General features: G+C 44.4%; 1 protein-coding gene across 1 annotated transcript in view; it reads left to right on the top strand.

Moving 5' to 3' along the window:
- The window catches only part of STK32B (serine/threonine kinase 32B), a 480,888-nt gene that overhangs the window by 406,390 nt on the left and 57,004 nt on the right, over positions 1-17,494 (top strand). The window contains exon 6 of the mRNA XM_037829382.1: positions 78-167. Within this exon, the coding sequence (XP_037685310.1) occupies positions 78-167 (90 nt within the window). The remainder of the gene's footprint in view (positions 1-77; positions 168-17,494) is intronic.

Below are 17,494 nucleotides of genomic sequence, written 5' to 3'. Positions count from 1 at the left end.
AATTTTAAATCAGATAAGGCAATTACCCAGCTGTTTGTAGCCCTTGATAACTGGAGTTTCTGTTTATGTATTCCCAGGGCACGTTCACATTACAGATTTCAACATAGCGACGGTCGTGAAAGGAGCAGAAAAGGCTTCCTCCATGGCTGGAACCAAGCCCTACATGGGTGAGTTCTCCAGGCCCCTTATCATGGCATATGTGGCCCCGTGCCTGAGGCTTCAGCCTCCCCCTCCTGCTTCATCTGCCACCCCTCCCGCATCTACCTCCCCCTAGAGCCATCCAACAGTACCTGCCACTCTCTTTCACACCACTGGGTCTTTACCTTCGCTGTCTCCCTTGCTAAGACTCTCCGCTACTGGGTTTTCTGGAGAACTCCTGCTCATCTAGAAAGACTTGCCTTTTTAAAGTCCAGTCGTTTTACCAGAGTCAATCTTGTTTGTGTCATTCTGGGTCTATATTCTTAGGCACACAGTGCTCTTTCAATATGTAATTTAAAATTGTTGCTGTTTATTTTTAGGACTTTTTCTGGAAGTACAGTTTTCAATATGTGTTTTGTTCCCTTACTTTAGTTTTCATTGTTAATGGCACCTGTTATCTGAATGTTGGGTCTTCTTTACCAATCTTCAATATTTGGCACATTCTCTTAAATCTTTTTAACCTCTTCCTTTATTCCTTTACATCTTTTCTCATTTTCATCTTTCTCTTTCTCTTAAGATTTTATCTGTTGTATTTGTTTTGCATGTTTTCTATTAAGTCCTTATTTCTGAAATACATTTCCTTTTATTTCTAATTATTTCCTGACTTCTCTCACCTGAGTTCTAAGTTTTGTTTTTAATTTCAGCTTATGCTGCTCTTTCATGTCTTGTATAATTTTCTTAACGTCTCTATTAATTTTTATTTCTTCTTACCTATGTTAGTTATCCAGTGCTGCCTGACAAACTATGTCACAACTTGATGGCTTAAGACAATAACACTGCTTTTTTTTTTTTCAGACTTTTGCAGGTTGGCTGGGTGGTTATTCTGCTGGTTTGGGCTGGGCTTACTCATGCAGCACGCTCAGCTGCTGGGTCGGCTGGGACAGCTGGGATCAGCAGGCCTCTGTCTCCACGTGATCTCTTGTCACCAAGGGAGCTGGACCGAGCTTCCACATATGATTATGGCAGACCTGCAAAAGGGCAGAATTAATGCCATGTGCTTATGAAGCCTCTGCTTGCTTCATGTGTCCTGTTGCCCCATGGGCAAAGCACATCAAATGGCCAAGACCAGGGACAACATAGAGGGGAATTCGTGGGGCGTAATTACCTGGAGACCTGATTCACTGGGGCCATTAATGTAACAATCCACCACAATGACTTTTAACTCTTTTGAGATAGTCATTTTACAGTTTTGATCTGTTTTGTGGGCACATCTTTCTGGGATGTTTTCATTGATCTGTAAAAATGTTATTCATCTCCTTATTCTCCTTTTTTGTTACAACTTTGTATGGAATTTGACTTTTCTATCTTTCTGTTGCTCATTTAATATAAAAGTGGTTTCCCTGAACTTTTAGAAGATGGTGTGGTACAGAATAGTTCTAACTTAAAAGACCTACGTTTTCTGTCATTTTTACGAAGTGTCAAAATGTAAGTGGCTTGCTGTCTGAGATTTCCTGGCTCCGCCCCCTCCTCCACTTTTATCTGGACCTTCGCTCTCCTTTAGGGCTCCTTACTGCTCCCAACGGTTTCTTCTCAAGGCCCTTTACCAGATAGGAGCATTGGCTGACTGTTTAAAGAGTTTTTCTGTAGCTGCTGTTCCAGACTGCTCCAGCTCCTTCAGAAATTACCAAAGGCCCCTTTCACTCACCTGATATTGGACTGGGCAGATTCCTCCCAGATTCAGCTGCTGTTCTCAAATCGATCTGTTGTGCTTCCCAGTCAACACCTTCTGGCTCTTTTGCTGTTCTTTGTTCTCTTGTCTATCAGTCGCTGCCTCATTGCTTCCCTTTGTTTTCTTCTCTGCAGACATTGCTACCTTGCAGGTCTCCTCACCATTCCCATTCCCTTGTATTTGGGGGTTTGTGGGGACAGCTGGTCACTTAGTTCTGTGGTAAATGCTGTTTATGAGTTTTTGGCTTTGCTATCTATTTGCTTTGTCAGTTTTTGTGTGTGGATTTCTGGAGATTCAAAAACTATGCCACCATCTTCCCAGAGTGCACTGCTTGTGTCATTAATTTTAACTACTAAGTAAGAATGAAGTTTGGCTGTAAATACCGATGAAAGTAACAGGTACTACGTGTCAGTGTGTCAGGCACTAAGCTGAATGCTTTTACCCATAACCTCGTTTAACTGTCAAACACATGACATCAACACAGCATCATCATTTCCATTTTATAGTTGAAGAAACTTGTGCTTAGAGAAGTAAGGTGAGTTGCCCAGGTTCATACCACTGGTGAAGGTCAGACCCAGGCCTGCATGACTCCAAAACCCAAGCTCAAGAGCGCTTCTCAGTCGAGCTCCCGTGGTCAGGGCTGCATTTTAGCAAAAACACCAAAAGGTCCTCATATAGGTTTCAAGGTAGGCCCCTTAGCATGCTGGGTATTTTCTCCAATAAGGCTCCCATAATTGATGACCTTTTTGAAATCCCTTTCCAGAAGGATCCAGAGCTGGGGCTAGCCCGGGCAGGCAAGTTACTGCCTGAAGATTCAAGAGAGATCAAATGGACAGGACTTAGAGACTGATGGGGCTAAGGGTGGGAGAGAAGGGGGTGTTCAGGCAGCCCCCAGGTGTCTGGGTTGTGCAGCTGGTGAACTCGGCGGTGGTCACTGGGTGGTAATGCAGCGGGAGCAGCCGGTTTGTGTGCGTGTGTGTGGAGATGGGTTTGAATTCAAGGTGTCTGTGGGCCCTTGCTGGAGCTTCAACTGTGTCCCCCACAAAAGGCAAGTTCAAATTCCACAGACTAGGGTGTGAACCCATCTGTAAATAGGACTCTTTGAAGTTGTTAGTTAAGGTGTGGACTCATTTGTGAATGGGATCTTTAAAGAGCCTATTAAGATGAGGCCAAACAGAATCAGACTGCAGCCCTTATAAGCAGCGGAAACTAGAGGCCGGCAGAACCCAGGAGAGAGAGATGGCTGTGAGAGGGGATGGCTGGACTCTCTCTGGGAGAGAGCCAGCCTTGCCAGTGCCTTGGCATTGGATGTCCAGCCTCCAAGAGACAATAACTTCCTGGGGTCTATGCCCACCCATGGTGTGGCATTTGTCATAGCAGCCCCAGCAAACTAAGACAGGCTTCAGAGAGGTCAGACGTTCTCCAGGCACTTGGAGAGGGATGTGGACCAGAGATGGGGACTAGGGAATTGCCAGCACTGAGTACAGTCAAAGCCCTGGCAATGGATGGATTCCCATGGAGGATACAGGAGAGAGGAGGCCTATTCCAAGGCCCCAGGAGCCCCCGGCCAAGGGGGCAGGTGGAGGCAGCTCCGGGGGGGGGAGGGTGCTGAGTGAGATGAGGGGAAATTATCTCCCATTGGAGCCTCCTCCACAATCTTATAAATTAGTACTGGCTGCCTTTAGGCTCTTTCCAAAAGAGGAAAATTGGTTTCAAAAATGTAGGTCCTGCATCCCTGGAGAAATTGAAGGCGATTGTTCTGCCAGCTCTGGCCTTTGCTTGGGACCCCGTGTGGTGGCAGATCTTCCTGGGCACCTCCTCAGCCTCACTCCCCAGCTCCCCTCCAAGTGAGTGTCCGAGATGGCTCACTCCTGGCTCTGAGCTTGCAAAGGAGCGGACCGGGGATGACCAGCCGGCCCCACCCACAGTTGCCCCACCTTCAAAAAGGAGAACACCAACACACGTGTGACCCTACTCCACGCCTGTCACCACGTTTAATCGTCAGAAGATCCACATGAGGTTTCCACATCTCACCCCATCTTAAATATGAGACACCCAAGGCCCAGGGAGGTCAGTATACCTACCCAGGGACACACAGCTGGTAACAGCTGGTAAGTGAAGAGCCAGAATTTGACCCTATGTCTATTTGGATTCTACCAAGCTGCCTTTTTTTTTTTTTTTTTTTGGACACTAAGTTCCTGTATCGTAAGGCTGCATTCCTCAGACAAGAAAAAAATTTAGTGTCCCAACCCTGCATAGAATTCAAGGCTTCTGGAGTCCTTCTAATTAGAGAAACTTCAGGCCTGAATTAATGAACAGATGCACAAGGGAGATTTTTGTGGAACTGAGAGGGCACAGCTGATAGCTGATTTACCAAGTGGATGTACTGGGGGGCAGGAGTAGGGGAGAGATGACAGGCAGTGGGAGCTGGGGGGTGGGAGCAGGGTTTCTCTCAATACAGTCAAATCCCGCATTTTGCAGGGCCATCAATTCCTGATGTCAAGTGGCAGGCTGGTTGATTTCATTCACTTGAGCTGTTCAGTTCAAAGGCAAAATAACAAGTTCCCAGAATGTTCCAAACACAGGTTCAGGGAACGGGCTGGTGAGTAAGCTCCCAGAGGTTGCTCACAAAGGAACATCCCAGAAGAAACATTTGCATAGAGCTGAATTTTCATTAATTAAAAGAGCAGATGGAATTCACAATCGGAGAAGAAAACATCTCTGCGACGTGCCAGATCAGAAGGCAGAAATGCTCCAGCAGCCGCCCAGGGCTTCCGAGTTTATGAATCTGAAATGAAATGAACAGCTGAGAGTTCATTCAGCAAATATTTACAGAGCGTTTTGGAGGTGCGGGGCCCAGAGTTGGGCGCTGGGGCTGCTGAGGTGAATACTGCAGCCCAGGTCCTCCGGAGCTCACCGTCCAGTGGGCAGACCGATGTGTGGACGTCACTGCTAGCTGCCACCAGCCTGGAGAAACCACAGGGCGGCAATGGGGAGGAGAAGGTTTCAGGCTCCAGGAGGCATCTGGACTCCTTTGGGACATTCAAGGAGGCTTCCTGGGGGAGGTGACAATCGGGGTCAGACTCTGAGGCTGCTCTCGGAGTTCGTCTGTTGCCTAAGGACAGGGAGGGGGCATTTCTGGCAGAAGGGGCAGCCAGTGCAAAGGCACGGAAGAGTGAGACTGCATGGTATTCTGGGGGAGCCCAGCCGTTCCATGCTTCTTTAGCTTACAGACCATGAGGGGTGGGGAGGGGGAGATGAGAAGGACCAGTGGTAAGGGGACAAGGGGCCAGCAGAAGGTGTTATGCCAGGGACCGAGTGAGCCGGCTCGCGGGGCCAGGGCTCACATGTGGCCTTGAGGAAAGGGTGGGAGACAGGAAAGCATGCAGGGCCAGGCTGGTTGGGGACGGCTCCAGGCGAAAAGCAGGACACTGTCCAGTTGACCTGAGTGTGGGCTTCAGCTTCCGGGTGATTTGGGGGCCTTCCACCCAGTGGCTGGGAGAACTTCAGCAAATCTCTTTATTCTACTTAATACACATAAAGTATTCAAGAAATGTTGGGTACCAGACCACAGGCCAGCTCAATTTACTCATCCAAGAAATGGGATTAATATTATACCATCCACCTCACAAGGTAAACGATTTAATGTCATAAAATATGGAAGACGCATGGCATAATGTCTGACAAACGATGAGTACTCAAAAATGGAAGTTGGTATTATTGTCGATGTTGTTACCACTGTTATTATTTAGGTGATTGATTATTGGGCATATGCTAAGCACTGGGATTCAGAGCCAAGTCTGGCATCCCCTGGCCTCGTAGAGCTCACTGTTGAGTAGGGAGACAGGCCCTGTACGTACCAGTGTCCTCTCTCATCATGGGCACTGGGTCTGCTCATTCTCTTTCCTGAGAACCTACCATTCATTCATTCGTTCAACAGCTATTTATTGACTTCTTCTAGATCCTTTGCTTTCTGTTTAAATTTTAGAATCAACTTCTCGATTTCGTAAAAAAAAATCCTGCTAGAATTTTTATTAGGATTGCACTGAATCTGTAGATCAGTTTAGAGGGAATCTATATCATAACAATGTGGCATCTTCACATCCACATGCATAGCATCTCTCTCCATGCGTTCAGATCGTCTTGAATTCTTTCATCAGTGTATTATAGTTTTCAGCATATAGATTTTTCATGTATTCTGTTACATTCATATTTAAGTAGTTTATGGATTTTTGATACTATTCCAAATGGTACTTAAAAAATCAGTTACCAATAATTAATTCCTAGTAAATAGAAACACAATTGATTTTGTATATTGGCTTTGTATGTTGTAACTTTGCTAAACTCACTTATCAGTCCTGGCAGCTTTTTAGTAAATTCTTTGGGTTTTACGTGTAGACAATCATGTTTCAAATAGAGACGGTTTTATTTCTTCCTTTATAATCGGTATTTTTTTTTCCTTATTGCCTTAGCTAGAACATTCAATACAGTGTTGACAAGGGGATAAAGTAGACATCTTTGCTTGGATCCTGAGCTTAGTTGTAAATCATTTAGTCTTTCACCGTTAAGTATGATGTTAGCTGTAAGATTTTTTAATGCATTTTTTATTGTGAACTTTAATATATATAAATAACAGTGATAAGCTCCAAGGTACGATTTAACAAGTAGTTAGAGAATAACTTCCAAAGAAAGTCATGGATCATGGTTCCACAACTTCAGCTATTTCCATTATTGTGAAATATAACATCCATACAGAAAGGTGTTAACTTTCGATGTACAACACAACAAGCAGTTATATAGGTAATTTCAAAATTTGTTATGGTACAGTTCTACAGTTGCAGTCCTTTCCTTATTATGCTATATAGGGTATATACAGAAAGGTGAAGGCTTTCAAAGCACAATTCAATGAGTTAGCTGTACGTTTTTTGCAGTTGTTCTTTATCAGGTTGAAGAAATTCCCTTCTATTTCTAACTTGCTGAGAGTTTTATTTTTTAATTATAAATGCATGTTGAATTTTGTCAACGACCTTTTCTGAATCCATTGAAGTAATTATATGGTTCTCCTCTACAGTCTCTTGAAATACATTGATTTTTCAATGTGGAATCAGCCTTATACTCCCAGAATAAACTCCAATACCTTTTTATATAGTGCTGGAATCAATTTCCTAATATTTTATCGACAATATTTACATCTAGTTTCATGAGGGATATTTGTCATTTTCTTTACTTGTGACATAATTGGATGGTTCGGATATCAGAATAAGGCTGGCAATATACAATAAATTGGGAAATGTTCCTTCCTCTTCTACTTTCTGGAAGAATTTGTGTAGACTTGGTATTATTTCTAACATATATTTGATAGAATTTGCTGGTGAAGACATTTAGACCTTGGGTGTTCTTTGTGGGAAAGTTTTTAACTGTCAATTCAATTTGTGTAATAGATGAAGAACTATTTCATTTGTCTATTTCTTCTTAAGTGAGATATGGTAGTTTGTGTCTTTAAAGGACTTTGTCCATTTTGTCTAACTTTTCAAATATTTGGGCATACAGTCATTTATAATATTCCTTTATTGTCCTTTTAATGAGTGTAGGGTCTGCAGTGATATCCCATCTTTCTTTTCTGATATTGGTAATTAGGGTTTTCTCTCTGGTTTTCTTAGTCATTCTGACTAGAGGTTTATCAAAATTTTTGACCATTTAGGATAACCAGTTTACTGGCTTCATTGATATTCTCTATTGTTTCTCTATTTAATATTTTATTGTCTTCTGCCCTATCTTTATTACCCCCTCCTCCTACTTAACATTGGGTTTAATTTGTTCTTTTGCTAGCTTCTTAAGGTGGAAGTTTGAATAATTGATTTGAGACTTTTTTCCTTTTCCAATATAATCATTCAATGCTATAAATTTTGTTCTGGGCCCAGCTTTAGCTGCATCTCACAAAATTTGATATGTTATACTTCTGTATTCATTCAGTTCCAAGCATTTTCTAACTTCCCTGTGACTTCCTCTTTGACCTACATATTATTTAGAAGGATATTCTTTAATTTACAAAAATATTTCTATACATCGCTCTATCGATTTCCAGCTTAATTCTCTGATGATCAGAGAACATATTTTGAGTGGTTTCTTTTCTCTAATTTTTTAATTGGAAAAGGTTGTGTAATGACCTAGCATATGATCTATCTTGGAGAATATTCCATATGGACTTGCAAATAATGTGGATTCTTTCATTGTGTCATGTGTTCTATAAGTGTCAGTTAGGTCAGGGTGTTTGATGGCATTGCTCACGTATTCTATGTTCCTTCTTGATGTTCAGCCGACTTGGTATGTCAATTACTGAGAGAAGAATGTTGAAGTCACCAACTACAATTGTAGATTTATCTATTTTTCCTTGCAGTTCTATCAATTTGGTCTCACATATTTTGAAGCTCTGTTGTAAGGTATGTGCACATTCAGGATTGTTGCATCTTCTTGGTAAATTGTCCTACTTATCATTATTTAATATCTCTCTTGTTCTTTGTTCTGGAGTTCTACTTTGCCTAATAGTAATATACCGAATTCAGCTTTATTTTGGTTAGTGGTTGCATGGTATATAATTTAGAGTTCTCCAGGAAACAGAACCAACAGGAGATATGTTTTGAGATTAATTATAGGAATTAGCTCATGCAACTGTGGGGATAGGCAAGTCCGAGTTCCGTTGGGCATGCTGCAAGTTGGGAACTACGATGGAGGTTTTTGATGAATTCCCCAGGAGAAGCCGGCTACCTGAAGTAGAGATGGAAATTCTCCCTCTGACTGTGGAAATGATCAGTTCTCCTTTTAAGGCCTTCAAATGATTAGATGAGACTTCTCTCACTGCTGAAGGCAATCTCCTTTGTTGATTGTAAATGTCATCAGCCATGATATAATCAATTTACTGATGATTTAAATCCATGAAATAGCCTCACAGTAACAATCAGGCAGTGCTTGCTTGACCAGACAACTGGACACTGTCACCTGGCCAAGGTGACTCGTGAACTTCACCAGCTAACACAGTATATCCAGTGGTGTGGGTAAATGTTTAACAACTAGCTTTCTGGTGAAGAAGAAAAATGATCTCTTTCCAACTCCCACATTTTAAACAGATGCTGAATAGTTTGAGATTTTGACAAGAATTATGATATAAAAGAGAAGGCTGGACTGAAAGATGATGAAGGGTAGATGTGCCAGTTTGGATGTATTATATCCCCCACATAATATCTTTGATGCAGTTTTGTGGGGGCAGATGTATTAGTGTTGATTGGGTTGGAATCCTTTGATTGAGTGTTTCCATGGAGATGTGACTCAATCAACTGTGAGTGAAACGTTTGATTGGATAATTTCCATGGAGGTGTTACCCCGCCCATTTAGGGTGGGTGTTAATTGGATCACTGGAGTTGTATAAATGAATTCACAGACAGAAGGACCTCAGAGCAGCTGAGAGTGACATTTTGAAGAGGAGCTGCAGCTTACAGAGACATTTTGAAGATGGCCGTTGAAAGCTGACATTTTGGAGAAAGTCATTTTGAAGCACATCTTGGGAGCAAAGGAAGAAGACACTAGCCACGTGTCTTCCCAGACAACAGAGGTATTCCAGACGCCATTGGCCGTTCTTCAGTGAAGGTGCCCTATTGTAGACACCTTGGCTTGGACACATCTATGGCCTTGGGACTGTAACTTTGTGACCAAGTTGGCCCCCTTTGTAGAAGCTCCATTTCTGGTGTTTTGTAAACAGCAGCATTAGCAAACAACAGTAGACAAACTAGGTTAGAGGAGTCAAAAGTAGACTTTATTGAGGAAATAACTTTTCAGAGGAGTCCTAAAGGACAAGTAGGTATTGTTCCATAGAAAGGGATGGAAAAGCATTGGAGGCAGATGGAACTGTATATGCCAAGGATCTGAGGCCAAAGGAGCTTGGCACATAAAGAAAACCAAAAGAAAACTGGCATGACTGGAGCAAAGGAAGCAGGATATATGAGCCTGGAGAAGTGGGTAATGTCTTGTCTTCCACGTTAAAGCTTTTGGTTTCTGTAGCAAGTTCAGTGGGAATTTTAAAGACCATTAACTGTCTTGGATAAACAGAGACTCTGGAATCCTTTAAAGATTGATATTACATAAATATGCTTTATCAGAATGGTATGCAATTTCGATTTTCATCCCCAATAAAGAGGCATCTTCTGTAAAGAGGAACTGATGCTAACCCTAACCCTGTGTTTCTAGTTAATATGTCGTTCTCCCTGAAAATTTTCAGAGGTCTGTTTTTAATCTGCTAGTTTAATCCAATACGTTTAACATGAAGTAGGTTTCTAGTGCTGGTGCATCATTTATTTCTGTACCTCATTAGCCAATTAAACTTCCCCTTCTCTCCCTCTTTTCCATATACAGGCATGCAAAATCCTAATGATGATCAGCTGAATGGTCCCTTACACACTTTAATGAAACCAGTTTTCTGCTGCTATTCATGCTTCTGGCATTCCCATAAAGAAAGCAGTTATCAGACTCATGCAGCAGATTCTCTTTATCTCAAATTAATATTTAAGTGTGTGACACCTAAATTCATCTGGCTAGCCAGAGAGCCAAAGAAACATAAATTACCCCCAAGGAATCCAGCAAGAGGCCAAGGATGCTGCTTATCACTGCTTTCATGGCTTTGTCCTTGCAGGGGATTATGACGGACTTCTTGAATTATAGGAACAAGTATAGCATGTACCTGGATGAGTTGGCCTTTCTCTTATGCGTGTATTTCATTGCTCATTTAGTAATGGATTATTTATTATATTATATTATTACATCTGTTGGGAACTTGTTATGTGTCAGGTCCTGTACTAAATGCTTTACGTATGTTATCTCATATGGGGTAGGGGCTGTTACTCCTTGGAAGCTGAGACTTACTCAGAAGTTAAGTCCTTGCCCAGTGACAAAGAGCCAGCAAAGGTAGCCCTTGAGTTTCAAAGCTGTGAGTCTGTGCTTCAATGTCTTTGCCTTCACGATGAGTGTAGCACGCACTTCTGGACCAGCTTCATGCAACTCCCTGCGGATCTGGAGCTGTCTTGCCACATCCCTGCCCTCAAGTTGCTTACTGCCCAGTGGGGGAAATGGACATGTATATCATTCATTAAAATGCAGCACTGATTAAAATGCTGCAAGAGAGGAATGGACAAGGGTTTGGTGAGAGTCCAGAAAATAGACTGATGTCCTTGGCCAGGAGGGGGGAAAAGAGGGGAACAGAGGAAAAGCAAGAGACCTGAGGAACATTCCACAAGGAAATGTGATCTGGGTCTTGAAGTATGAGTAGGAGTTCATAAGTAGGGCAAAGATTATTAGGCAAGGCATAGAAATTTTAAGTGCCTCCTATTTGAATTTGGCACAATGGGGATAATAAGAACACAGCTGGATAAGATGCTGTGGGGGGGGGTGGGCCTGGTTTTAGGAAGCTTTCATGCAAACGAGTTTATTCTACAGCAAATAGGAAATTTGGAATGCTTTACAACAAGTGATTTGAACATGTGAATAATAACAAAACAACAACAATATTAGATAGCATTTATTAAGCACTTACTGTGTGCCAAACACTGTCCTAGGAACATTACATACATAAATTCATTTCTTCTTCATGATAACATTATGTAGCAGATATTGTTGTTTCTTTTTACAAAGGAAGAAATAGAAATAGAAATAAGAGGTTAAGTGGCTTGCCCAAGGCCATTCAGCCACAAGCAGAGAGCTGGGATTCAACTGCAGGCTGCATAACCTCAAAATTCACACCCTTGACCCCTCCTTTCATTGCTCCACTGATTTAGAAAGGTCTCTTGGGGACAGCGGGATGGGGGAATAAAGGGCATCAGGCATTAGTCCACGCAGAGAAGAAGAAGCCTGAATTCGAATGAGGTAGGGAAGAGGGTTTTTCTGGTTTGCTAATGTTGCCATTAAGCAAAACACCAGAAATGAATTGGCTTTTATAAAACGGGTATATTTGGTTACAAAGTTACAGTCTTAAGGCCATAAAGTGTCCAAGGTAACACATCAGCAATTGGGTGCCTTCACTGGAGGATGGCCAATGGTGTCCGGAAAACCTCTGTTAGCTGGGAAGGCACGTGGCTGGCATCTGCTCCAAAGTTCTGGTTTCAAAATGGCTTTCTCCCAGGACATTCCTCTCTAGGCTGCAGCTCCTCTCCAAAATGTCACTCTCAGTTGCTCTGAGTCCCTCTGTCTATGAAATCCTTTATATGACTCCAGTAATCCAATTAACACCTACCTTGTATGGGTGGGGCAACACATACATGGAAATTATCCAATCAAACGTTTCACTCACAGTTATTGAGTCATATCTCCGTGGAAACAATCAAAGAATTCCAATCTAATCAACACAGTAACATCTGCCCACTCAAAACTGCATCAAAGAACATGGCGTTCTGGGGGACATAATATATCCAAACCAGCACAAGGGTATTGACCCAAGAAGTTTTTGGAAGGGAAAAATGGCAGGGCTGGGGGACTGTGATGGCTTGGAGCTAGGTGCCCCAGAGACACATGCTCTTAAACTTAATCCATTCATGTGGATGTGAGCCCATTGTAAATAGGACCTTTTGATGAGGTTACCTCAGGTAAGATGTGGCCCACCTCAATTGGGATGGGTCTTAATCCTATTACTGAAGGCCTCGTAGGGAAGGCCATGGAGAGAGGAGCCACAGGTAGCAGCAAGAAGCTGGAAGTCAACGGAACCCAGATGAGAAGGGAGACGCCAGGAGGCACTGCCATGTGCCATGTTACAGAAAAGCCAAGGACTGCCAGTGGCCAGCCCCAGAAAACCAGTCATCTGAGAGAAAGAATTGCCTCAATGACACCTTGATTTTGAACTTCTCCTAGCTTCAAAACCATGAGCCAATAAATGCCCATTGTTTAAACCAACCTATTGCATGATGTTTGATTTAGCAGCCAGGAAACTAGAACAGGGGCTGATCAGATGATTACCAGCAGCAGCTGAAGGAGAGGGCAGGGTCCAAGATGACACCCTGGTTTCTGATTTGTGCAACTGGGCTGACCATCAGCTGAGACTGAGAACCCAGGAGAACGGGCAGTTTAAGAGCAAAGATGACGAGTTTGGCCTGGACAGCTTGAGAATGTGGTGCCAGTGGGACCTCCAGGTAAAGATGCCAAGGAGGCAGTTGTCTGCTCAGATCTGCCCATCCTGCCAGCTGGATGGCCAAGCTGGAGACATGGTCCTGGCATGAAGAAAGGATCAGTGGGGAGGAGTCGTGGGTTCTGGCCTGCTGGATCAGAAGTCATTGAGCTCCTCTCAATGGGATTCAGCTTCCTCATCTATAAAATGTAGAGGGGGAAAGGAATGACCTCAAAGGTCCTCTGTAGGCTGAATATGGTAATTCCATGCTAGAAGGGGGCAATTGCCTGTAGAAACAGATCCTGGAGGCCTGTCAGCTCAGAGATTAGACATTGAATAGCATTGCACACCCCACCGCAGCCATCAAAACCTTCAGCAATATTCATAGAGCTAAATCAGCAGGCTAATTGTTGTAATTTAGGAGGCTATTGTAATTTTTTTCTTATTTTTAGTCTAATGAGGAAGTAAACTCTGCAGGGTTGGTGTAGTGTGGCAAATCCCACCAAAGGCGTATTTACCTTTCTGAGGGAGGAGAAAGGCAATCTCTTTATTTGAAGCCCCATGTCTCTGCTTTCCCGGAAGGTCGGTTATGTGATGCTCTTGGATCAAAGCTCACTTTCCATTTAAAGCCTGCACTGGCAAGATTGCTCAGCTGCTTGTAGAGATGGTAGCAGGAGTTGAGGCCAATCTTTCTCTGCCACCAGGACACACTGGGGAGCTCCCTGGCCACCAGCGTCCATCCAGTGCGTCCAGTGTTCACAAGTGTCCATGCCTGGCACTGGGGTAGGTCCTGGGGACGTTAGCAGGGGGAAAACGGGCTCTTGGGGCACATAATTCAAAACCTTGTTTTTGTTGGATTGCAGATCATTTTTGTGAATGGACATGTTAATGATGAAACTGCTTTTTTTTCCTTTTGGATTATGTTGAAACCCCAATTTCCTGAAATGTATGGTTCCCGGAATTTCATAAATACTCTGTTTTGGTTCCAGTTAAATTAGCAGGTTTAGCACTTCGCTTATGGAGAAACTTTGGAATACAAAGCATGTAAAGTGTATCTCCTATGTATATATTTCATGAGATATATGGCTCATATTTACAGCATATACATTACAGTGGTGTAAAGTGGCTGGGGAATGTATAGACTTGGTAGTAGACAGAGCTAGGTTGTAATCATTCTGGATTCAGAGGGGCCTGGGTTCAGATCAGCCCCAGGATGTTACTAGCTGTGTCACCTTGGGCACATTCCTTAACCTCTCGGAGCCTTGGCTTCCTAAGGTGGAGATGATAACAGTATCACCCCACAAGGTCCTTATGGGGAGGAAATGAAATGTGCAGGCAAAGCTCTTGCACGGTCTTGGCTTCTGCTAAGGGGACATCGGTGCCAGCTTTTCTGAGGAGTAAATAATCAATGTGAAGAGGCTTGGAGAGTCTCTGGAACATGGTTGATCAAAAAAGGCAATAGTCATGTTACGACTATGGGTAATAACTGTCCACAGTAATAATGGAACAACTGTATTGAGCACTAGGCTTAAAGTTATAAGGTCCTGAACATGCTCCTCAACCTCTCGGGCCTCAGTTTCTCCATGTACAGCATGGGGTGCTTTGAGGACTGGAGGAGGTGATGTACGATGGGAACTTCATGCCCAAGCAGGCTTGCACGGACCTCACACCCTGGACATCGTTTCTGGATGAGCCCATGGCCCGCGCCGCATTATCTGTGGACCCAGGGCTCCCCCTCTGGGTTGCCCTCACGGCTGCGTGCTGGGGTCCCTCCACCCTAACCCGACAGTGTGGGCCCCTGGAATCCCGGTTCCTTCCTCAGCTCGTTCAGATTGTTGTGAACATTAAATGAGTTAATACTTGTGAAGCTCTTAAAACAGGGCTTGGCACAGAGCGGATGCCCCTTAAAGCTACATTCTTCTCATTACCAATATGAAAAGAGCTTAGAACAGTGCCTGGCACATAACAAGGATCATATAAAGGCTTTGCTATTTTTATTATCATTCATTTGGTTGGTCAACAAACATTCCCTGCCTGTCTTCATGCCAGGCAAGGCAGGGGCACCAGGGAGATCGAGATGCTCCCTGCCCTCCAGGAGCCCAGAGTCTAACAAGAAGGCAGTTGAATAAGCAAACATGCAGCGGAAGGTGATGAATATTGCAATCAAGAGCTATCTGGGGAGTGAGGGGGCAAAGAGGAAGCCCCTGACCATGTTTGGAAGGGAGGGGGCTGATGAGAAAATAAGAATAGCAGAGATCTATTCTGAGGAATAACTGACAAATATGAAGAATCTCGCTGTGTCTGGCATATAGGAGAAGGTAACCCTGGAGCTGTGCCTTCAATGAATTGGAGAACCGGAGAGAGAAGGAGAAAAACAGAGTGTTGCAGGAACAGCGAGTAGCATGGGCAGTTGGAGCCCAGGATGGCCAAGGGCAAGCACTGTAGCGTACAGTCTGGAAGGCTCATTGTCAGATGAGCCTGAGTGCTGGACCACAGAATTTGGGCTCATCTTCTACACCAGACTGGTTCCAACCTAAGTACCTTGTACTATTCTACCAAAAGCAATCATAATAAAATGTAAGATTTCAAGGTCAAGTCAAATAAGTTTCTTAGTCATCCTGCCATTGAATGGGTTCCTTTTGAAACTCATGGAAGTACATTAGCATATTAAAGGCACTGAGAAGTCCTGCAGAAGGAATGTAGTTGAACCTCGTGTTAGGCTGAGGAGGGAGGAGAGGTTGTAAGAGAAGTGAAGGAGGTAGAATCATCTAGAATCAATAATAACTGACTCTCACTGTCACAATAATGCTCAACTCCCTGAACCTGGAGTCAGGACCAGCAGTCTAGACCAGGCCTTAGAGTTGGTAAGTGGGGTGACCCAGGCAGAGTCACTCCTCATCCTTGAACCCAGCAGCCAGCTCTAACATGGAGGAGGACGATGACAAGATGATTTCCAGGTGGTCCTTCAGCCCTCTTTTGCTGACATGTCAAGAGACCATGAGCTGTTTCTACTTCTAAGGCTGACAAGCAATGAGCTGGATCAGCTGTATGGTATTGGAGGTGAGAGAGCCAATGGATGCTCATTTATTAAGTGCTACTGTGTACGTGGCTGAACACCAGGAAGAGAGGGAGGGCGGAAGCTGGGAGCATCAGGGTACCTGTCCTCAGGTGCCCCGGGCAGGTGGCCGGCAGTCACCCCGGTGCAGGGGCAGGACTTCAGAGTCAGGCTCATCTCGGCTCTGCCGCACCATCTGGAGGACCCTGGGCAAGTCCCTCTGCCCCTGTGGAGTTTCCTGGGGCTGCCACAATAAACTGCAGGGCTTAAAACCAAAGAAATGTGTTCTCTCACAGTTCCGGAAGCTGGAAGTTCTAAAGCAAGGTGTTGGCAGGGCGCACTTCCTGGGAAGGCTGGGGGGACAACCCTTCCTTGTCCCTTCGAGCTTCTGGTGGCCCCAGGCATTCCTTGGCTTGTGGCCTCATTGTTCGAATCGCCGCCTCCTCTGTGTCTCAAATCTCCCACTCCTTCCTCTTTCAAAAGGAACCCATCCTTGGATTTGGGGCCCACCCTAAATTCAGGATTATCTCGTCTTGAGAGTCTTAATTTAATCACATATGTACAGACCCTACTTCCAAATAAGGTCACATGCTCAGATAGCTGGGTCAGGACCTCAGCATATCTTTGGGGGTGCACGAGTCAACCCACTGCACCCCTTGCACCCTCGCCTCCTCCTCTGAACAAGTGGAGAGCCCGTGGCACTCGCCTCGGTGGTGGGCAGGAGGGCTGAAAGCGGTAACATGCACGCAATCCTTAACGTAGCGTCGGTGAGCTGTGGTTGTTGTTTCTCCATTCATCCATACGTGAGAGGGGGTGCCGAGTGCATGGGCCGTGCCTGTCCTTCCAGCTCTAAACCTGCACAGTTCTCTCCCTTCTAAACACTCTGATTCTGGGCCAACAAAGAGGTAATTTTGGTACCACCCAGATTATGGCATAAATGTTGTTTTTGTTCTATCATCAGCTCCAAGTGGCGTTCATGCAGCAGGTGAGAACACCACGTTTTCTGGGAGCGCAGCCTCAGAATGCAGACATGTCACTGCCCATTGCTGCTTCTATCCCGAATGATCACGGGGCTGTCGGGCATGACAGGGATTTATGGGGAACCCCTCAGCACCCACAGCTGTCCCTCCACTCATTCGCTCCTGATGGGAGCCTAAGGGATAGGCCAAGAGCTCTGCAAGGCCCTGGGGATGTAGGGATGGACACGGCCTGGTCCCTTCTCTCCAGGAACCCTAGGCCAGAGACAAGGAAGACGAGTAGACGGATTGTGATACGGGGAAGGGAGTCCCTCTAGGTTGGGGTGACATTTGGGGCTTAGTGGAGGGATGCAGGTAGGATGTAGAATAGCACAGCTCAGCGCCCAGCCCATCGTAGGAAGTCTATAAGTAGTTGCTCATTGCATGCTTAATGAACTGGTAAAATCACCGACTTTAAA

Source organism: Choloepus didactylus, chromosome 3 (assembly GCF_015220235.1).
Source record: "Choloepus didactylus isolate mChoDid1 chromosome 3, mChoDid1.pri, whole genome shotgun sequence".
NCBI lineage: Eukaryota > Metazoa > Chordata > Mammalia > Pilosa > Megalonychidae > Choloepus > Choloepus didactylus.
This window is presented reverse-complemented; position numbering and strand designations above follow the sequence as displayed.